At 43.4% G+C, this 23,716-nt stretch overlaps 2 protein-coding genes across 5 annotated transcripts in view; one reads left to right on the top strand and one right to left on the bottom strand.

Annotated features, from left to right (window-relative positions):
- The window catches only part of emc3 (ER membrane protein complex subunit 3), a 39,387-nt gene extending 30,592 nt beyond the window's left edge, over positions 1-8,795 (bottom strand). Inside the window, exon 1 of the mRNA XM_038812305.1 lies at positions 8,603-8,795. Within this exon, the coding sequence (XP_038668233.1) occupies positions 8,603-8,757 (155 nt within the window). The 5' untranslated portion in view covers positions 8,758-8,795. The remainder of the gene's footprint in view (positions 1-8,602) is intronic.
- A 592-nt stretch (positions 8,796-9,387) lies between these two features.
- fancd2 (FA complementation group D2) overlaps positions 9,388-23,716 on the top strand; it is a 120,107-nt gene continuing 105,778 nt past the window's right edge. For 2 of the 4 annotated variants that reach the window (XM_038812302.1, XM_038812301.1), the window contains exons 1-4: positions 9,388-9,468; positions 18,726-18,866; positions 21,983-22,050; positions 23,454-23,557. In XM_038812302.1, coding sequence (XP_038668230.1) covers positions 9,405-9,468; positions 18,726-18,866; positions 21,983-22,050; positions 23,454-23,557 — 377 coding nt within the window. In that variant the 5' untranslated portion in view covers positions 9,388-9,404. Of the gene's footprint in view, positions 9,469-11,363; positions 11,493-18,725; positions 18,867-19,429; positions 19,567-21,982; positions 22,051-23,453; positions 23,558-23,716 lie in introns of those variants that run through there. The other 2 variants (XM_038812303.1, XM_038812304.1) reach the window with 2 other exon arrangements.

Genomic DNA, 23,716 nt, shown 5'->3' with positions numbered 1-23,716 from the left:
GGGAAGCTTTCTGTGCAGCTTTCTCATGTATTTGCTTTGTTTGGCCCCTTGTTCCGCACTGTAGCCAATCACTTTGTAGATATACCATTTGTCAATGGTCTCTGTTGATTATTCTTTTTGTCGACTATGTACGTACTGTGTACGTTCCCTCGGCTGCAGAAAAAAAAACTTTTCACTGTACTTCGGTACATGAGACAATAAATCAAATCAAATATATAAAATCTTCCTTTTTGTCTTATGGTGGGAGCATGCACAATAGGGCCATGAGCTCATGGCTATATCCTGGTATCCTGAGATCTTCTGCTCCTGTTAGTATATTTTCATCCTGTCATGGTCAGTGTGATGGAGGCACCGACCACAATGATTACAATCGGAACCAACTCTGTATATTTGCAGGTCTTCTCTGTAAAATTGTGTGGAATGGTGATTCCTCTGTACTGTGCTGGATTTTAAGGATTTGTTGCGTCTTCTGATTAGTACTAATGACTTGGCTAATTTCTTCTGCTTTTTTCCCTTGTTATTTTGGGATTAAAGAATCATTGGTTGGCTCCTGCAACGGTAGACAGGTCTTATATCCAAGAAAACTACTTTATATGTTATTGATGCCTCTAGTATGATTGGAGAGGGGGAAAGATTAGTTGTGGAACGCAACCTAACATGACATGAAAATTCTATCCTATATTCTGGTTGGCTATATGAGCAGTCACTACATGTGAGGGTGTGTGCCATTTTGCCAGGTTTTCATTGCTTTATCCTCTTCTCCCTCATTCTCTAGCATATCCATTGCTACATATGGAGGCACCACGTTTGGTGATTAAACTGAACCAACTGTGTTGTTGTCCTGCATATTCATGTATGCTGAGGCACTAATGCCAAGCTGTACCGTTTCTGAGGATTTGTTATGTAATTTGTAAAAATAAAAAAATTCTAATATGAATATGTATTTAAAAAATCTCATGGCAATATCATAAGAGAAGTAGGAAGTTGCTCTGGTGTCTGTAATCAGACATGTCAAATGATCATTCACATCATTGTTGTTTATGGGACTTACTGTTCCCAAAATAACTACTACATCTGCTGACATAGCAGCCACTGTGCCTTGAAGTAATTAATTGGATGCACAGTGGTTTGAAAGACGCAAGGCACAAAGTACAATTTGTTTCACCATTCCAACCATTGTAAGGAGTCAGAGTACAAATGTCTTTCCATCAGCTTAATACAGATTTCGCAAGCAAGGACATGGTGCTCATGAAACAAATGCAGAAAATAGAAGGTTTTAACCACTTGCAGAAACCAACAGTCGTTTAAAACAGAACAATCCAATGCAGCAGTAAAAGATTTTGACTTGCGTTGAGATCATATCACCAAAACAAAATTAAGAAGAGTTCAGATGGCCAAAAGACACTAATGTACTGAATTACAAAGCTGAAGATAACATGGAGGAAAGACACAGAGGTACAATTGAAAAGAAGGTTTTGAGGTGCTTTGGAAACCAGAGAGATAACAAGGACACGCATTTTGAGAAGAAAGGCCCAGGGGAACATTGTAGCTGAAAAATCAGCTTCTAGTTGAAGACGAGTAGCAATCTTAAATCAGAATGGAAGATGTCACCTGAATATTTTGCTGGCAATTAGCCAAATAATATGGAGTGAGTCTGTGGATGAGAATCTTGGACAATGGAGGCAATAATATAAGTTGTCAAACAACGGCAACTGAGTTGGATACCACAGCAATTCCAAGACCATCGAAAGAAAGGGATGGTGAGAGTGGGATGGTAGTTTGAAAGAAATTAGTGAATGGGAGGGAGGGGTTGGTTTTAAAAAGGGTGAGGGCAACAGCTGAAGAGAGAAAAAATGTAATAATTCCCAAAGTACAGAGACAAGACAAACCTGGAGAGCAGAGTGAGCTTTATGAGCGGAGAACCTTACAACAGTTGAGGGAGGGAGAAGAAAACAGAAAAATTGCAGAGTCTAAGGATGATTAAACTAGGATCAAAGGGGAGATGGCAGTGGATGCAAACAACTTTCAAACGATGTCTATGAGCCCCTCACAACTTGAATCAGCAGTAAGGATGGCAGAAGGACGCCAGCACCACTCCCTGTAAGGGAGGGAAGTCTGGAAGTCATCAGCGGTAGCAAAGTTATTATTTCCCCGCTCAGAATACTCTGGAGCAATGGATTTATTTTTCATTTATTGTTCTTTTCACAGATTGTGGGTGCTGCTGTCTAGGCTAGCATTTTCATTGACCAATCCCGATTGCCCTTGAGAAGGTGGTGGTGAACCATAAAATGTAGGTTCACCCATTCACAATGCTGTTACGGGGCGGCGGGAGTTGCAGGATTTTGATGCAGTGACAAAGATAATAGTGACCCAGTCTGGATGGTGGATGGCATGAAGGGAGAACTTGCAGGTGGTAGTTTTCCAATGTATCGGCTGCCCTTGTCTTTCTGATGGAGGTCTTGTGGGTTTGGAAGGTGCTGAAGGACCTTTGATGAGTTGCATTTTGAAAATAGCACACACTGCAGCGAGGGATAAGAAAGGCTCTGGCCAAATTAGATATAAGGGTTAAGAGTGCTCATCGCATGTACTTGAGAACATGGGTAACCAGAAGTGATGACTGCAGAGATCTGGTGGGTGATTGAGGAATCAAAGGCAAAGCAATTTCTGAGTGAGTATGCAGTTTCATGGAGGTGCCAATGTCAGTGCAAATGGCAGAGCAGTGGTAATATTTTGTTTGGGGCAAAAATTGATGCAGAGGTAACAGCTAGGCAGAGATAAAATAAATAGTCTTAAAATAAATTGTACAATGATTGTAGAATTACAAGTTAATGAAAAGACAAAAGTGGACACGGGTAGACCATGATCAGATCATATGAGTAGGGTGACCTCAAGCACAGCACAATAGTGTTTTTCAACACCCCGCCCCTCTCTCTCCCCCTCTTCCCCGCCCTCCCCTCCCCCACGCACACTCTCTCCCCCACCCCTCAAGACCCACTTTTGCCAACTGGGTTTTGCCTTTCTGCAACCTTTTATGTGACCGCTGAGCCTGTTTGGTCCTCAGCACAATCACTGAATCAGGTTCATAGGAGAGGGCGATATGCATATCAGGTGCGGAGTTTAGCCAATTCCTTTGCGCCATCTTCATTTAAAGAACACATGGATGAACTTCATCAATTGTACATCCCTGTCTGGCACAAGAGTAAGGCGGGGAAGGTGGGTCAACCATGGCTAACAAGGAAAATCAGGGATAGTGTTAAAGCCAAAGAGCAGGCACATAAATTGGCCAGAAAAAGCAGCAAGCCTGAGGACTGGGAGAAATTTAAAATGTAGCAGAGGAGAACAAAAGATTTAATTCAGAAGGTGAAAATAGAATACGAGAGTAAGCTTGCAGAAAACATAAAAACTGAATATAAAAGCTTCTATAAGTATGGGAAGAGAAAAAGACTGATGAAAATGTAGGTCCCTTACAGTTAGAATCAGGTGAAATCATAATGGGCAGAGAGATGGCAGACCAGTTGAACAAATACTCTGGATTTGTCTTCTAAGGAGAATGTTAGGGGACAGAGGGTCGAGCATGAAAGAGGAACTGAAGGAAATCCTTATTAGTCAGGAAATTGTATTGGGGAAATTGATGGGATTAAAACCCGATAAGGCTCCAGGTCCTGATGCTCTGCATTCCAGAGTACTTAAGAAGTATGAAGCCTTAGAAATAGTGGACACATTGGTGATCATTTTCCAACATTCAACAGATCTTAGAAGAGTTTCAAAGGATTGAGGGTAGCTAATGTAACTCCACTTTTTCAAAAAGGAGGGAGAGGGAAAATGGGGAATTATAGACCAGTTAGCCTAACATCGGTGGTGGGAAAAATGCTGGAATCAATTATTACGGTGAAATAACTAAGCATTTGGGAAGCGGGGACAGGATCAGTCCAAGTCAGCATGGATTCACTAAAGGGAAATCATGCTTGACAAATCTTCCATGAATCTTTTGAGGATTTGGCCAGTAGAGTGGACAAGGGTGGATGTTGTGTATCTGGACTTTCAGAAGGCTTTTGACAAAGTCCCACACAAGAGATTAGTGAGCAAAATTAAAACTCATGGTATTGGGGGTAATGTATTGAAGTGGATAGAAAACTGATTAGCAGACAGGAAGCAGAGAGTGGGAATAAACGGATCTTTTTCAGAGTGGCAGGCAGCGACTAGTGGGGTACCGTAGGGTTCAGGGCTGGGACCCCAGCTGTTCGCAATATACATGAATCATTTGGATGAAGAAATTGAAAATGAAAAATGAAATGAAAAATCGTATATTGTCACAAGTAGGCTTCAAATGAAGTTACTGTGAAAAGCCCCTAGTCACCACATTCCGGCACCTGTTCGGGGAGGCTGGTACGGGAATTGAACCGTGCTACTGGCCTGCCTGGGTCTGCTTTCAAAGCTAGCGATTTAGCCCTGTGCTAAACCAGCCCCGCATGCACTATCTCCAAATTTGCAGACGACACTAAGCTGAGTGGCTGTGTGTGTGAAGAGGATGTAAAGAGGCTGCAGGGTGATTGGACAGGCTGGCTGCGTGGGCAAATGCAATATAATGTGGGTAAATGTGAGGTTATCCACTTCGGTGCCAAAATTGGAAGGCTGATTATCTGAATGGTGGCAGTTTAGGAAAAGGGTAAGTACAATGAGACCTGTGTGTCATGGTGGAACAGTCGCTGAAGGTTGGCATGCAGGTACAGCAGGCAGTGAGGAACGCTAATGGCATGCTGACCTTCATAGCGAGAGGATTTGAGTATGGCGATGTCTTTCTGCTGTTATACAGGGCCTTGCTGAAACCACATTGAGTATTGTGTGGAGTATTGGTCTCCGGGTTTGAGGAAGGACATTCTTGCTATTGAGGGTGTCCAGCAAAAGGTTCACCAGACTAATTCCCGGGATGGCAGAACTGACATATGAAGAAAGACTGGATCAACTGGGCTTATACTCACTGGAGTTGAGAAGAATGAGAGGGAATCTCAAAGAAACATATAAAATCCTAATGGGACCGGACAGGCTAGATGCAGGACGAATGTTCCCGATGTTGGGGACGTCCAGAACTAGGGGTCGCAGCCTAAGAGTAAGGGGTAAGCCATTTAGGGCTTAGATGAGGAAGAACTTCTCTCAGAGAGTTGTGGAATTCTCTACAACAGAAAACCGTTGGGGTCATTTCGTTGGATATATTCAAGAGGGAGCTGGACGTGGTCCTTGGAGCTAAAGGGACCAAGGGATATGGAGAGAAAGCGGGAGTGGGATATTGAATTTGCATGATGAGCCATGATCATATTGAATGGTGGTGCAGGCTCAAAGGGCCAAATGGCTTTCTCTTCCACCTGTTTTCAATGTTTTTAGGTTTCTAACACACATGGGCTTTGCATCCTAATTTGCATTGGCACAATTAACAAAATCATACCTCAAGAAATCATCTTTATACTGCTTTGTTCCAGATTTAAGATTTTCTTTGTAAGGAATGTAGGCTGTTCACCAGAGGCGATGGAACTCTGCACAGAGCCAACTCAGCACTATTCTGTCCTGTCTTTCTCTCCTGAGCAGCTCTCTCCAACAGATTCAGATGTGAAATCCTGCCTGTGTGTGTCTCTGGCCATCTCTCCCTTGAAACAAAATGATCCATCTTCACAGTCCTGTTGCCTTGCTTGCTAGCAGCTAGAAAATGGAAGAAGCTCTCCTCCATGACTTCCTGCCAAAAGTACGTAGGGACAAGACACTTGGTGTCAAGCACAAGTACAGGGGCATGACCTGCTCACTGCTGCCACTTAGGGCCAGAAAACTGCACGCTCAACCTCATTTAGTTCTTTTAAAAGCTGGTAGCAGCCTCCATTCTGAATTTAAAAGCCGGTAATAGCCTTTGGTTGCTTCTCCTGCAATCATGACCACCGCGACCCATTGTTCCGCGGTCCTCTTGAAAACCGCCCCCACGTCACCACCCTCACTTTGAAGAACCGTGGCTTAATATGAGGACCTTCAAAAAGAGTGGGCGGATTGTGGAAATTTTGGGATAAAACAAACTGGTGATTTTGAGAGGATCCCTGATAGGCAATGGGAATCAAAGGAGATGCATTTAACTGAGGAAAGAGTGCAGGAGCTGCATGAGGATTTGGAAAGGTGAGACCTGGAACGTGGTGACATGGCACATATCACCATGTTCAAAAGGAAATACAGAACTGGACCAAGTGGAGAAGGAGATAAAAGTTGACTGCTCACAAACCCAATTTTTCGTCAAAGTGTAGTGGAGTCTAAACTTAGATGGGGAAAGAAGAGGAGGGAGAAGGAAGAGCAAGAAAAAGAATACCCAGGTTAAAAGGCCATAATCTAGCACGAAAAACCATAGTAGGGAGAATAACAATGGTACTTGGAGGACTGGGGCACAATACAGTTAGTCAGGTAGTAGGCGCAAGACAGTTGCAGATCTTTTTCTAAACAAACATTTTGGTCAGCCTACTTTTAAAACATAGAGGAAACTCCTTTTACAACATAATGAAAAATTTGTGTGCACTGTGGCAATCTTTATTCAATAAATGTGCACAGAGACTATATGTTTGACCCTTAAACAAGCTGCCAATATACATTGGACAACAAGGTTACGTACGAACATAGGAATTAGACAATTCAGTCCTTCGCGTCTGCTTCTGCATTCAATTAGATCATGACTGATCTCTTACTGGTCTCAAATCCACCTCCCTGTCTGTTCCCCACATCCGTTTAACCCATTTTTTACAATCCAAAATATATCCATCGCCTTCTTGAAACCATTTAATAATTCAGACTCCACCACATATGGGGTAGTGAGTTCCACAAATTCACCTCCCTCCAGAAGAAGTGTTTCTCCTCATTTCAGTTTTAAATCTACCGCCTCTCAACCTGTGACCTCACATTCTAGATGGCCCCACAAAAGGGAACATTTGGTCTATGTTTACTTTATCAATCCCTCTTGGTAATTAATATATCTCGATCAGACCCCCCTCATTCTTCTAAACTCCAATGCGTACAAGCCCAAACTGTTCAATCTCTCCTCATACTTCATAGATTATCATAGAATTTACAGTGCAGAAGGCGGCCATTCGGCCCACATCGAGCCTGCACCAGCTCTTGGAAAGAGCACCCTACCCAAGGTCAACACCTCCACCCTATCCCCATAACCCAGTAACCCCACCCAACACTAAGGGCAATTTTGGACACTAAGGGCAATTTATCATGGCCAATCCACCTAACTTGCACATCTTTGGACTGTGGGAGGAAACTGGAGGAAACCCACGCACACACAGGGAGGATGTGCAGACTCCGCACAGTCAGTGACCCAAGCCGGAATTGAACCTGGGATCCTGGAGCTGTGAAGCAATTGTGGTATCCACAATGCTACCGTGCTGCCTTTCATCCAGGAATGTTGCTAATTAAGCATACCACAGCTGCAATCAATGACACTGGATCACCAAACAAGTGCTGCCAAACATCACTGACAGATTGTGATGGAAATCCTAGCCAAGAGAGGAGTGGAAGCTGGGCTCTATTGCAGAATAAATGCGTTTGTATTAATCATCAATTCAACCGGAGACACATCAGCCCCGATGACCCTTGCAATTGATTACAGTGGGTGTTTCCTGAATAAACCAAAAAAAGGGAGAAAATGTATCTGAGATGACAATGGGTGTGATGCAGAGAAACACTTGTCATAACACAAATTTTCATTAAGGTTATAGGTTACAGTTCATGGACAAAATTAAACTGCAGTTATAATTTTAAAAAGATCAAAAATAACTTTCAGACTTTAGTGAGAAAAAGTACAAAAGGAAGAATGGTCAAGTTCCTCAAGATTGATTTATGCTCCCTTCAGGGGAATCTTGGACCATAAGTTCTCAATTTATTTCATTCAGAATGTAAATGACACCAATAAATCAAGTTCTGTATACACATGTAGATGTAAACTTCTTTGGCCATCTAAGTCATCATTTTTTTAAAAAATTCTACACGCACACAATTTGTTCTGGGCACAAAATAGTGCTGCTCACCCAACACAGCAACAACATTTGCATGGCTTTAAATTTACATGGCTCTTACAAGTGGAGAGTCAGTATTATGCAACTCTAGTCTCAATTCTTCAGTCAAAACGTAGACAACACATTGGAAGTTCATCTCAGATGCAGGCTAACCTTCACCCTTCCATACACCGTGTGCGAACTGCTCCTTTCCATACAGCCCCCGTAAATTGTTCCTTCCCCATTTGTCCCTCAGGCAAAAAACAGCCTGGAATAAGCTGGGTTTCAATTAGAGGATCAGCACCTCCAGGGAGATGGTCCAGGGACCAGACAAACTCTTCATTTCAACCCCTTCCGTATATATAGTGACATGCAAATGTCAGAAATGTGAGGGAAAACAAAGCATAACATAAATAGTTGAAAAGCTGCAATGGCTGGAACATTCAGACGAGCAACGCAAAAGCAGAAAGACCCAACTGAACACGGATGTTCTCTGACAACCACTCCAGAGGTTCTGAGAAAGAAGATGGTCTCCATGGAAATGGAGCAGGTCCTTGTTTAGCCACTGAAAGTAACCCGCCTACCTGTCGGAAACCTGCTCCTCCGTGAGCTTCTTGTCGCTCTGTAACAGAATGGAGATGTAATGCCGGATCAGGCCCACGAAGAATGTGATGAAGACGATGGGCAACACCACCCACAGCCTGATGTTGGAATCCAACAGCAACTCCGGCTCCGCCATCTTCCGCCGGAAATGACGCCCCGCCGCCCACACGCACCGGCACGTGCCATTGTACGTCAGACGTTAGCAACGTGCTCCGCAAGGCGGACGTCGTGTGGCGGGCTTCCCATGTGCCAGGCCCCGCCCACCCTGGAGCACTGGATACTTCAGAAACCCTGCAGTGCAGAAGGAGGCCATTCGGCCCATCGACCATGCACTGATCCACCAAAAGAGTTCTGGTCTCTCCCACAAAGGGAAACATCCTCTCACCAGCCATTTTTGTCAAGTTCCCTCTCTCGAGATCTTAAAAAGTTTCTGTAAAATAATCTATCATTCTTCTAAATGGTAATGGGTGCAGGTTTAACCTGTCCAAACATTCCTCAGCCTTATCCCAGGAATCAGCTGAGAGAGCCTTCTCTGACCTGCTTTTAATTCAATTATGTCTTTTCTTAAATAAGGAGACCAAAACTATACACAGTACTCTAGATGTGGTCTCACCAATGCCTCTACAAATGTAACAAAACATTCCATTTTAAAATCCCTACTTCTACATTCCATTCCCCTTACAATAAATAACATTACATTTGCAAGCTGAATGACTCAGTGTGCCTGTACACTTAACATTTTCTGATTCATGTACGAGGGTATCCAGGTTCCTCTGACAAGGAATGTTCATTGTGAATATCAAGGGTCAAAAATATATTGAGGCCCCCAATAATCTATGGAATCAAGGTGAATTTATTGCAATTTCTGTAAGATTCAATTTGAAATGGTTTTCCCTCGGATTGTATGCCTGACATGGAATATATATTGTAAATATCAGGCATATTGCAACTGTACTGAGGCACCTCAAACGGGAATACGCTTTCAGGAGAAAAGTTGAATTTTCTTGCACGTTCTCGAGTTGATGTCTAATGTACTTTTACAAAGTTTATGGACAATGTATATTTTGGGAAAAAAACATTGCTATATTATTTTTCCAACGGTGGTAGGATAAATCAGGTTTTAACAACACAGATGTCAACAACTTCAAGTTTTATCATGATTTAAATTTTTTTTTCGAGTATCCAATTTTTTTTTCCAATTAAGGGGCCATTCAGTGTGGCCAATCCACCTATCCTGCACATCTTTTGGGTTGTGGGGGTGAGGCCTATGCAGACACAATGAGAATGTGCAAACTCCACACAGACAGTGACCCGGGGCCGGGTCACCACTGCACCACCATGCCGCCATGCTTTATTTTGAATTTAATGAAGTGTTGAACCTCTGAAGGTTAATCTTTGTTGAACCCTACTACATGTTAGGTGGATGGAGTAAATAGAGCCAATGGCAAAAAAACAATGGGCGGCGCGGTAGCACAGTGGTTAACACTGTTCCTTCACAGTGCCAGAGTCCCAGGTTAGATTCCCGGCTTGGGTCACTGACTGTGCTGAGTCTATACGTTCTCCCTGTGCCTGCGTGGATTTCCTCCAGGTTCTCCAGTTTCCTCCCACAATTAGGTAACTTGAACATTCTGAATTCTTCCTCTTGTACCCAAGCTGGAATGTGGCGACTAGCGGCTTTTCACAGTAACTTCATTGTAGTGTTAATGTAAGCCTACTTGTGACAATAAAGATTATTAAATAATATTAATTGCTGAGGCTGGGAAGCAAACAGAATCTAAAAGCAAAAGTTCTGATCCAAAAGTTCTGAAGAAAGGTCATGATCTGAAACATTAACTCTATTTCTCTCTCCACAAATACTGCCAGACCTGTTAAGTATACCTTGCATTTTCCTGAAACTAAACGTTGGAAATATTCAGCAGATGCTCTGATGAAGCTATCATCCTTTAAATGTCAACTTGTCTGTTACTGCTGTCTGAATGTTTCCAAAGTTTCCTGTAATTTTTATTTGAAAAATCGAATGTGGAGTTTGAATTTCAATAAGCCACTAATACAAAAGCAAAATAGAGGGAAGGCTTGACATTTGAAATAATAACATAAAATGCTGGAACTGGGGTATGAAAAGTTAACTCCTTTTATTTCCATTCACCTGAGGAAGGAGCAGTGCTCCGAAAGCTAGTGTTTGAAACAAACATGTTGGACTTTAACCTGGTGTTGTAAGACTTCTTACTGTGCTTTTATTTCTCCATAAATGCTGCCAGGCATGCTAAGCATTTCCAGCATGAAATGTTCTTAATTTGAACCGCAGTGATAAAAGCAAATTATTGCAGATGCTGGATTCTGAAAGAGAAAGAAAATATATTGGACAATCTCAGTAGGTCTGACAGCATCTGTGGAGAGAAAAGGGAGTTAAGGTTTGGAGTCTGGATGACTTTTTATCAAAGCAATGATGAGCTTTGACAACGAGCCATCCAGACTCTAAACGTTAGCTCCATTCGCTTTCCACAGATGCTGTGAGACCGACTGATATTGTCCAGCACTTGCTGTTTTGGAATCACAATGGGAAGGTTCAAATGGGAGAAAGAACTCCAGGTTCCATGATGCTTCCTGTCCTGTCCTCTGCGCAAGCGCGATTGCCCAGCGACGACGCGTGCGCACTGCACACCCACGGACGGTGTGGGCGGTGCGGGGACGCATGCGTAGTAACGTACGGCTGGCACGCCGACGCCTGCGCAGTACCTGGGCTTCAGTGGCGGGCTGGATGAGTTTGGTTACCAGTGAGTGGAGGAGGGATAAGGCCTGAGCTTCTTACCATGGTGGCAAAAAGAAGATTGTCCAAGTGTACCGATGAGCCCACTACCAAAGACGTTGCAAGTAGCTAAATCCATGAACTTATTTTGAAGTGTTTCATTTGTTTGTGTTTTGTTTTCACACAGAAGTAAAACCCTTTTCTCCTGTAATGTAAATTGTGTGCCTTTGGAATTTGGTATTTTTACGTTTGGCCTGAGGAGTGCAATATGAAAAGGTTCAGCTATGTGCTAATTTTGGACTCTCCCACCATTGGGAATATTCCCTTTGAATCTACTCTGTCTAATTTTGTTAGAATTTTATAAGTCTCTACGACCCCCTCACTCTTCTGAACTACAATTACTATAATCCTAACCGATTTAGTCTCTCCTCATATGATAGTCCTGCCATCCCAGGAATTAGCTTGGTAAACCTTTGCTACACTTCCTCCACCGCAACAACATCCTCAGATAAGGACACTGAAACTACACACAATACTCCAGGTGTGGCCTCACCAATGCCCTATAGTATTGAAGTAAAACATCTCTGTTCCTATACTCAAATCCTCTCACTATGAAGGCCAACATATCATTTATCCTCTTTACCGCCTGTTGTACCTGCGCACTTAGTTTCAGTCACTGGTGCATGAGGACGCTAAGATCTCGCTGTGTATCCACCTCTCTCAATTTACACCCATCAAATAACAATCCGCCTTTCTATTTTTGCTAGCAAAGTGGATAACCTCATATTTACCCATGTTATACTGCATCTGCTAGGCATATGCCCACTCACCCAGCTTGTCTAAATCCTGCTGAGGCATCTCTGCATCCTGCCCACCCTTCCACCCAACTTCGTATCATCTGCAAATTTGGAAATACTACATTTAGTTCCCTTGTCCACATCATTAATATATAATGTGAATAGTTGGGGTCCTAGCATAGATCCCTGTGATACCTCACTAGTCACTGCCTGTCCATTTATTCCAAATTTTTGCTTCCTGTCTGCTAACCAGCTTTCAAGCCATTCTACCCACAATCCCACACACTTTAACTTTACATAGCAATCTGCTATGTAAGACCTTGTCGAAAGCCTTCTGAAGGCCTAAATAAACCATCCACCAGGTTTGCCTGGTCAACTCTACTAGTTACATCTTCAAAGCATTCCAGTAGATTTGTCAAGCATGATTTCCCTTTCATAAATCCATGCTGACTCTGTTTGATTATACCACTACTTTTCAAATGCTGTGAAATCCTTGATAGTAGACTCTAGCAACTTCCCAACTGCTCACTGGTCTATAGTTCCCTGTTTTGTCTCTACCTCCCTTTCTGAATAGCTGGCTATATTAGTTACCTTCCAATCTGTAAGAACCATTCCAGAGTCCAAAGAATTTTGGAAAATGACCCCCAATGGATCTACTATTTCTAGGGTTACTTCTTTAAGTACTCTGGGATGAAGATTATCAGGCCCTCAAGATGTATCCACCTTCAACCCATTAATTATCCTAAAACCATCTCTGTACTAATACTAATTTCCTTCAGTTCCTCACTAAAACTTTGTCTCTCCGATCCTCTGGTACATTATTCATGTTTTCCTTTGTGAAAACAGAAGCAAAGTACAATTTTCGTTCCTCATCCATTTCTTTGTTCCTTGTTACAAATTCTGCCATTTCTGATTGTTATGGGCCTACATTTGTCTTTATCAATCTTTTTCCCTTAGCGTCCCTATTGAAACTTTTACAGTCAGTTTTTAATGTTCTCCGCTCGTTTTCTTTCATGTTGTATTTTCCTCTTCTTAATCAATCAGTTGGTCGGCCTTTGCTGAATTTCAAACTGTTCCCAATCCTCACGTCTATCGCTTTTTCTTGCTAACTTGTATGCCTCTTCTTTAAATCTAATACTATCTCTAATTTCCCTTCTACTCTTACACCAAATAAGAATAAACAACTTTTGGAGTTCACCTATTCGTTCCTTGAATGCCTACCATTGCCTGTCCATTGTCCTTCTTTACAGTTATGTTTCCCAGTACATTATAGTTACCTTTATTGAGATTCAGGACCCTAGCCTTAGAATCAACTACCTCACTATCCACCATGATAAAGAATTCTAACATGTTATGGTCACTCATCCCCAAGGGTTTCTCACAACTAGGTTGCCAACTGATCCTTTCTGAAAATGAAAATGAAAACGAAATGAAATCGCTTATTGTCACGAGTAGGCTTCAATGAAGTTACTGTGAAAAGCCCCTAGTCGCCACATTCCGGCGCCTGTCCGGGGAGGCTGGTACGGGAATCGAACCGTGCTGCTGGCCTGCTTGGTCTGCTTTAAAAGCCAGCGATTTAGCCTTGTGAGCTAAACCAGCCCCTTTCTGATTGCACAACACCCAGTCCAATATGGTCTGTTCCCTTGTTGGTTCCTCAATGTATTGGTCCAGAAAACCAATCCTGTCCACACTCCAGAAATGTCTCCTCTATTGTACCGTGACTAATTTGAATCACCCAATCTATGTGCGGACTAAAGTCACCCATAATCACAGATGTTGCTTTAACACATGCATCGCTGATTTCCTGTCTAATGCTATCCCAATATTACCACTGCAGTTTGGTGGTCTAGGGAATTTTCACACTAACTTCATTGCAGTGTTAATGTAAGCCTACTTGTGACGCTAATAAAGATTATTATGTATACTACCCCATGAATGTTTTTTGCCCTGTGGAGTTTCTTAACTCAACCCATACAGATTCCACAACGTCTGTGCTAATAACTTTCCTCAGTATTGTATCAAATTGCAAATCCTCCACTTTTTCCTTTCCGTCTGTCCTTCCTAAAAACTGAACAGCCCTCGATGTTTAGTTCCCATCCTTGTTCACCTTGGAGCCATGTTCCCGTAATCCCAACTATACCGTATCCCTTTACATCTATCTGTGCAACTAACTCATCCATTTTATTTTGAATGCTCCGTGCATGAAGGCTAGTCCTTTTAAAGTTCTTTGGCTGGTCCCTACTATTTTGTACAGTGTTGTTATCTGATAATGGCCCTTGGTTCCTCTGCCTATCACTTTTCTTATTCTCCTTGCTGTGTTTTTCTCTTGTTCTTGATTCCCCCTGCTCGGAATCCTTACATAGGTCCCACCCCCCTGCCATATGAGTTTAAACTCTCCCTAACCCCTCTGTCAAGTATCCCACCAAGAACATCAGTCCTGGCCTTGCCCAGGTGTAACCCGTCCAATTTGTACAAGTCCCACCTCTCCCAGAACAGGTCTCAATGCCGCAGGAATCTTAAACCCTTCCCTCTCACCATCTCTTCAGCCACATATTCATCTGATATATCCTGCTATTTCTACTCTGACTAGAGATCTGACTTCTCAACTTTCTTCTTAACTCCCTATATTCTGCTTTCAGGACCTCATCCCTTTTATACCAATGTAAGGGGTGATCTGATCGAAGTCAGAATACAGGAGGGAGATAGAGAACCTAGTAGAGTGATGCAGCGACAATAATCTCTCCCTCAATGCCAGCAAAACTAAAGAGCTGGTCATTGACTTCAGGAAGCAAAGTACTGTACACACCCCTGTCAGCATCAACAGGGCCGAGGTGGAGGTGGTTAGCAGTTTCAAATTCCTCGGGGTGCACATCTCAAAAAAAATCTGTCCTGGTCCACCCACGTCAATGCTACCACCAAGAAAGCACAACAACGTCTATACGTCCTCAGGAAACTAAAGAAAGTTGGCATGTCCACATTAACCCTTACCAACCTTTACAGATGCACCATAAAAAGCATCCTCTCAGGCTGCATCACGGCCTGGTACGGCAACTGCTCGGCCCAGGACCGCAAGAAACTTCAGAGAGTTGTGAACACCGCCCAGTCCAACACACAAACCTGCCTCCCATCCATTGACTCCATTTACACAACACGCTGCCTGGGGAAAGCGGGCAGCATAATCAAAGACCCCTCCCACCCGGCTTACTCACTCTTCCAACTTCTCCCATCGGGCAGGAGATACAGAAGTCTGAGAGCACGCACAAACAGACTCAAAAACAGCTTCTTCCCCGCTGTTACCAGACTAAATAACCCTCTTATGGACTGACCTCATTAATACTACAACCCTGTATGCTTCACCCGATGCCAGTGCTTATGTAGTTACATTGTATACTTTGTGTTGCCCTATTACGTATTTTCTTTTCTTCCCATGTACTTAATGATCTGTTGAGCTGCTCGCAGAAAAATACTTTTCACTGTACCTTGGTACATGTGACAATAAACAAATCCAATCCAGTCTAATCCAGTATTCAAGATATCAACAGGGAAAGGCAGAGTAGATAAAGGTAAACTATTTCCACTGGTTGGAGATTCTAAAAATAATTTAAAAAATTAGGGCTTGACCATTCAGGTGTGACTTGGAATCATAGAATTTCATTCGTCCCATTAAATCACCACCGACCCTCTGAAAGAACGCCCTGTTGGGCAGCAAGGTATCACAGTGGGTTGTTGCTTCACCGCGCCAGGGTCCCAGGTTTGATTCCTGGCTTGGGTCACTGTCTGTGTGGAGTCTGCTCGTTCTCCCTGCGTCTGCGTGGGTTTCCTCTGGGTGCTCCAGTTTCCTCCCACAAGTCCTGAAAGATGGGCTGTCAGGCAATTTGGACATTCTGAATTCTCCCTCAGTGTACCCAAGCAGGCGCCAGAACGTGGCGACTAGGGGCTTTTCACAGTAACTTCATTGCAGTGTTACTGTAAGCCTACTTGTGACAATAAAGATAATTATTATTATCCCCGTAACCCCACATAACCTCTACATCCCTGGGCACAAAGGGGCAATTATATCATGGCCAATCCACCTAACCTGCACATTTTCTCTCAAAGGGCTGGAAATTTGAAACTCTCTCCCACATACAGCAGTAGAATCTGGAACAGTTGTTAATTTTAAATCTGAGATAGATACATTTTTGTTAAGCAAAGATATTTAGGGATATGGGCCAAAGACAGGTATATGCAGTTAGGCCACAGATCAGCCATGATCTCATTAAATGGCAGGACAGGCTCAAGGGGCTGAATGACCTACTCCTGTTTCAATGTTTCTAATTTATTATTAATTGTAATTGTGTGCAAAAAGAAGTTTGGACTGATGTCAAAAATGGAAAATTTCACTGGTCCGGTAGTGGATGTGCTTCTGAAGATTATGTTTGCATTGAATAGCCAGGGAATTGGGATGGGAGTTTTTGGAGATGGGAGGAGAGGGGAGTTAGGGTATTAAAGGATTTGTTTTTGGGGAGCCGGTTTGTGAGGATGAAGGAGCTGGGGGAGAAAAATGGGTTGGAGCAGGGGGAGATGTTTAGATATATGCAGGTCTGAGATTTCGCGAAGAAGGAGGTACAGAGCTTTCCGGTAGTGCTGGCCCCCACACTGTTGCAAGAGGTACCGACGACAGGGGGAATATAGAAGGGGGTGGTGTTGGCGATTTATGGGGTGATTCTGGAGGAGGATAAGGTATCGCTGGAGGGGACTAAGGTGAAGTGGGAGGAAGAGTTGGGGGAGGGTATGGAGGAGGGGTTGTGGTGAGAGTTGCTCCAGAGGGTGAATGCCTCAACTTTGTGTGCAAGGTTGGGGCTGATACAGTTGAAAGTGGTGTACAGGTCGCACCTTACAAAGGCGAGGATGAGCTGACCCTTGGATGGGGTAGAAGATGTGTGTGAATGCTGTGGGGGGGAGGGGGGGGGGAGGGGGGGGGGGCTAAATCACGTCCATTTGTTTTGGTCCTGTCCAAAACGGGAAAGGTATTGGAGGGAGGTCTTCAGGGTAATCTCGAAGGTGGTTTCATGTGAGACTCGAACCAGATCCCCTCGAAGCCATATTCAGGATGTCGGATCAGCCGGGGTTGGAAGCGGGTGCGGACTCAGATGTCTTAGCCTTTGTCTCGCTGATCGCCTGAAGGCGGGTCCTATTAGGGTGTAGGTCGGCTTCTCTGCCCTGAGCCTCGGCATGGTGGGGGGACCTGCTGGAGTTCTTAATGCTAGAAAAAGTAGCTGAGGGGGAAGGATGGAACGGTTCTACAGCTCATGGGCGTTATTTATCATGCATTTTCAAGAATTGTGGGGGGTGGGGTATAAGTTATTGCTGATTATGTATGGGTTGATGGTGGATTCCTGATTCTTTTTCTTTTGTGGTTTGTATTTAAAATGTTGGGGCTGTTTTGGGGGTGGGTGGAATGAAGGGATTGTTGGTCAGGGGATTGCCATTGTATTTGTTATTGCTAATTATTTGGTGGTTGAAAATGTGAAAGAGAAGGAGAATAAAAATATTTTAAAAAAAATATTTGCGTTGGATTCTTCTTAGCTTATTAATTATGAATGGGTGGAGGGCAGCACAGTGGCGAAGTGGTTAGCACTGCTGCCTCAAGGCACTGAGGACCCAGGTTCGATCCCGGGTCACTTCCGTGTGGAGTTTGCACATTCTCCCTGCATCTGTGTGTGTCTCACCCCCACACCCTAAAGATGTGCAGCGTAGGTGGATTGGCCACTTAATTGGGAAATAAAACAATTGGGTACTCTAATTTATTTTTTTAACTATGAATGGGTAGAGAAATCAAACTTATTTAGGTTCCAAGAAAGCACATTATATGTAGAGGAACTTGTAAATGTAAAGTCGCCATTGTCCCAGATGACCACAGGCTGCTTTCCCCTTTGAGTGGGGAAGAGCTGACTGGTGGTGATTTAACCTGAGGATCACCACACTTCAGGCGAGGGGCAAGGGTGAGAAGGTAAGCCTTCATTGGTTGGCCTGCTGGCATTGCTCTGCATCCAAACCAGCTGTCTAGCCAAGTGAGCTAAACTGGCCCCTTTTATACTCTTGCTAATTGATACACAGAAAGTACAGTGTTCACACCAAGATCTTGTAACTTTAAAAATGAGGAATAGTCAGATTTCTGACACTTGACCACAATGTCAGCTATTGTAATTTCAATTCGGTAACTATTAATCTTTTCCTACCTTGGTGGCAATAATGCTGCTGTCCTTGAGTACTTAATGCTAATTCTGGACAGCAAAACTGGAGAATGCTGCAATCTCTGCAATGGCATTACATGACAAAAGGAATAATTCTAGAGCAGAAATATTGCCCAACCCTCACCTGTGTTTATGAAACGTAGAAAACTGAAGCATGTCTGAACTGGACAAGAGCAAAGTTTCTGATGCTAGTGTCTCTGCGTTCAGGTTATAAATTGCTGCTGAAGTGTGTGTGTGTTTATATATTTTTTAAAAGTCCATAACTTACAAAGAGAACATAAAACATTAATTAATAAAGCGATTCCTTTTGTGCTGCTTTTCTCAGGAGCAAAGAAGAGGAAGGTTGGTGGGAGGAAGCAAACTATAGCTGCACAGGAAGAAGAGGTGGATGATGGTACAGTGTTTGTACAGTCCCTAAAATCAGCTGGAGTGACTCTGAAATATGGAAACCAGCCAAATAAACTAAGTATGTTGAAATGAACGAAATGAAAACCACTTATTATCACAAATAGGCTTCAAATGAAGTTACTGTGAAAAGCCCCTAGTCGTCATGTTCCAGCGCCAGTTCAGGGAGGCTGTTACGGGAATTGAACCGTGCTGCTGGCCTGCCTTGGTCTGCTTTCAAAGCCAGCGAATTAGCCCTGTAAAGAGGCTATCCAAAACCCCGTGTTGATGTTTGTTGGAATTTTTGCTGCTTTCCTGTTTTGTTTACTGAAATGCCGATTCAATAGTGGATACCCAGGAATACTAATGGAACAATAGTCTCAACTGGACTTCAGATGGGATAAAAACAGAAAATGCTGGAAAACACAGCAGGTCTGGCAGCATCTGTGCAAAGGGAAACCAAGTTAATGGTTCAAGACCAATATGACTTCTAAAGGAAGTTTCCTTGAATCCTGCCTGTGCTTTTATTTCAGATTTCCAGCATCTGCAGCACTTTGCTTTTATCTTGAGGATGTCAAGTTGTCTATTTGCAGCATGGTATTTGTTAGATGTGGGGCATGATTATATCCAAACATTCAGGTGACATCTCAAACTGTGAAACCTCCGTAGTTTAAACTATGATATTGAAAACGTGGGATTTTAAAATGATTTTTTACAGTCAGTAAATGTGGGTATCCACCCTGAAGGCTTGGATTGTGACATTTTTACTGGAACTGCATCAGGTGATGTTATACCACTTGACATTACAAATATTTAATTTTGGTCTGCTCATAAGTTTTCATTGCAAATTGTGGGAGAGGGTTCCAAATTTCCCACTCCACTTTGTCTGGGGAAAAAGTTCCCAGACGCTGGTCTGAAGCTCTTTTCTTGCTCAGCACTTGCCATGTTAAAGTGTCAGCCATCTGCATCTGATGAGCTGTATAGGGTACCAGAAATGTTGGAGAATGAAAGGTTTAGCGAGAGGGAAGGACTGAGGGAGATCGACATTATTAGAGAAATGGTGCTGGGAAAATTGATGGGATTGAAGGTGGATAAATCCCCCTGGCTTGAGAATCTGCATCCCAGAGTTCTTGTCTAGGTGGCTCTGGAAATAGTGGATGCATTGATGGTCATCTTCTGGGATTCTATAGACTCTGGGACTGTCCCTGCAGATTGAAGTGTAGCTTACGTCACTCCGATATTATAGACCAGTAAGCCGAACATCAGTAGTGGGAAAAATGCTTGAATCCATTATCAAGGACTTTATAGCAGAACATTTAGAAAGCAGTGGCAGGATCAGTCAGAGTCAGCATGGATTTATGAAGGGCAAATTATGCTTGACAAATCTGTTGGAATTCTTTGAAGATGTAAACAGTACAGTTGACAAGGGGGAGCCAGTCGATGTGATATATTTGGACTTTCAAAAGGCATTTGACAAAGTCCCACATAAGAGATTATTGTGCAGAATTAAAGCGCTTGCGATTGGGGGAAATGTATTGAGGTGGATAGAAAACTTGTGGCAGACAGGAAGCAAAGAGTGGGGATTAATCGGTCCTTTTCAAATTGGCAGGCAGTAACGAGTGGGGTGCCATAGGGATCGGTGCTGGGACCCCAGCTATTCACAATATATATTAATGATTTGGATGAGGGAAAAAAATGTAACATCTAAAAGTTTGCAGATGATACCAAGTTAGGTGGGAGGGTGAATTGTGACGAGGATACAGGGATCCTACAGCAAGATCTGGACAGGTTGGGTGAGTGGGCAAATCAATGGCAGATGCAGTATAATTTGGATAAATGTGAGGTTATTCACTTTGGAAGCAAAAACAGGAAGGCAGCTTACTACCTGAATGTTTGTAAATTGGGAGAGGGGAGTGTGCAGCGGGACCTGGGTGTCCTTGTGCACCAGTCGCTGAAGATAAGCTTGCAGGTACAGCAGGTTTCCTTCTCTGAGGCAGGATGTTCTTGCTCTCGAGGGAGTGCAGCGAAGGTTTACCAGACTGATTCCAGGGATGGCGGGACTGTCGTATGTGGAGAGATTGACAAGGTTGGGATTGTTCTCTCTGGAGTTCAGAAGAATGATCTCATAGAGCCTTATAAAATTCTTTTTAAAAAAAATAAATTTAGAGTACCCAACTATTTTTTTCCAATTATGGGGCAATTTAGAATGGCCAATCTACCTATCCTGCACGCCTTTGGGTTGTGGGGGTGAAACCCACGCAGACACGGGGAGAATGTGCAAACTCCACACAGACAGTGACCCAGGGCCGGGATTCAAACCCGGGTCCTCAGCGCCGTAGGCAGCAATGCTAACCACTGTGCTGCCCGCCTTATAAAATTCTAACAGGAGTAGACGGGGTAGATGCAGGGAAGATGTTACCAATGATGGGTGTGTCCAGAACCAGGGGACATAGTCTGAGGATTCAGGGTAAACCATTTTGGACAGAGATAAGGAGACATTTATTCACACAAAGATGGTGAGTCTGTGGAATTAATTGCCACAGGAAGTAGTTGATGCTAAAACTTTGAATATATTCAAGAGACTGCTGGATATAGCACTTGGGGAGAATGGGATCAAAGGCTATGGGGTGAAAGCAGGATTAGGCTATTGAGTTGGATGATCAGCCATGATTGTGATGAATGGCGGAGCAGGCTCGAAGGGCCAAAAGGCCTCCTCCTGCTCCTATGTATCTATGTATTACAGTCACCTCCGATTCTGCATTACTTTAAATTTGCTTGTCCATAAGGGGTCAGGGTCTGATGGTGTTTTTGACCCTTAAATGGTGATGCTTTTTTCCAATTTTGGCACCAGGCTTGGAATCCTGCCCGGTCTGACTAAATAAAAGCCTTCCTTGATGTATTGTTTGTTTTTATAAAATTAACTTGGGCATGCCCCCAACCGAGTTTTTGAAGTGGACACAAATCAGTTTCTTGTTTTAACATTGCCGCCAACAGCTTGTGTGATGTGTTGCAGTTATGAAAGGGCGGGGGAGAGAGAGTGTGAGCAAGCATAAAAGGGCAGTAAAAAATATGGGGGCTAATTGTTGCATCTAAAATCATAGAAAATACAGGAATTCTTTACTCATATTTGTCATATTCTGTGAGTGTTTAAACCATCCTTCAACTCAACCTTGTCCTGATTTTGTTTTTAATTTGTAGCTTTGGACCAAGCAGTTTTTCAAAAGAAGCTTTATCAAGCTTTACGGAAACATCCGCGTTATCCCAACGTAAGTATCTTTATCTTATTTATCTTGTTATAATTTGTTATTCTAATATAGTGCTTGAGTTTGTGCAGGAACCTGTTAGTAATATCAGTTGGTTGGTGAAATCCTTCTGATGTTACGTTCGCACCAGCAATAACTTAATTCTAATGCAAGTGTAAATTATCCGGCTGGCTGGCTCCTTGTAGAATCATCGGGTAAATCCTTTACCTGGTGGCAGACTAAAGTACATTAGCCGGAAGATTCCTATTTCATTCCCTGGTCGATATAGAGTTGTTTGGTCTTAGCTGGCAAATTGCCCCACTTAGACGTAACATTCCTGCACCAAGGAGGAGAAAAGTTGGCTGTGGTGCCTGCTGTTGATTGTAATTCAGTGACCTCCCGGGAGTGTGGATACGCGTTGAAGTCACAATTGCACTCAGCTGTGAAAATGTGAATCAGGGGTGGGATCCTCCTGCCTCCCAGCCGTGTGTTTCTCAGGAGCCGGGAAGGGGCATAACGTTCGCTGGCGGTGGGATTTTCTGCTCCCAGCTACTGTTAAAAAAAAACACACCCTCCCACGCTGCCGGGACACCCAGAGTTTGGGGGGGGGGGGTGCGCTGCCAGTGGGACCTGAGAATCCCATGGCCAGCCAGCAAACGGTTGGAGAATTCCGGCCCAGATTGCAGACAATTCACTGTCTGCTCTTATAGGGGAAGAACTGCACTGAAGCTGTACATTAGTGAGTAATCAGCACCTGGATAAGAGGACAAGGGTCTGAAAAAAGCTTTTTGCTGTTCTTGTAGTTTTGTTATGGTTAACTTTGAAAGCGGCATTCTCAGAAATTGGAGAGTGGTTAGCTCAGTAATGCATCTGAGGCGAGTGAGTGGCCCTCATAAGTGGCCCTACAGCATCTCAGTGGGCTGTTCGATTGAAATCAGGCATGTTCGTTAAGATTGATTACATTTTAATACACGCCGAATGTTTCTAAACGATATTTAGAAAATATTAATAGTACGGTCAACAACTTCAAATTACAAAAACAAAAGAAATGTTTCCGCTTGATTGGACACCGTAGGAGCACACGGCTCTCACAGTCAATGTTGTGTGCAGTCAGCACGCACCTCACTTCATGTGCCCTTGCTTCACATGCGCATCACTTCAGTCATACCGGTAGGAGGAAAGCTACGTCGATGGAAACTGGAGTGTGGCAGCCCTGCGTGTGGGCAACGGTCAACAAAATGCCCTGTGGCTGTACTCCGAACCCTGACGGGCAACATATGCCCCCCCCCCCCCCCCGGGCCGCTGGTTGCCCAACGCTGGGTTATCTGCTTCTCTTGTGTTTGGTTCTTGGGTACCGTGCTACATTTTGGGCTGCAGGATAATTTAATGCTTTTTGTTAAGACTAATATGAGCAGTCTTGTTTGCAGGTTGTACAAGAGTTTATCAGTGGTTTGGAGTCGCATATCGAGGACAGAGAAAAGTTCAGAAACTGTCTTTTTCCCTGTGGGCAGTCCCAAGAAGGTGAATCCAGGTACATCACAATTCTATCAAAAAAAGCTTTGAAAGTGCTGTCTCTGTTGAGTTTTAAATGTTTCAGTATTTTTACAAAAGATCTTCATCTTGAAATGTTCTTTTTTTCTCATTAACCTTTTGGGCATTGGTTACTCTTCGGTATCTCACCCAGCTTGTC

The sequence above is a fragment of the Scyliorhinus canicula genome, chromosome 11, assembly GCF_902713615.1.
Source record: "Scyliorhinus canicula chromosome 11, sScyCan1.1, whole genome shotgun sequence".
Taxonomy (NCBI): domain Eukaryota; kingdom Metazoa; phylum Chordata; class Chondrichthyes; order Carcharhiniformes; family Scyliorhinidae; genus Scyliorhinus; species Scyliorhinus canicula.
Note: the sequence above shows the minus strand (reverse complement) of the source record. Positions and strands in the feature narration are given on the sequence as shown.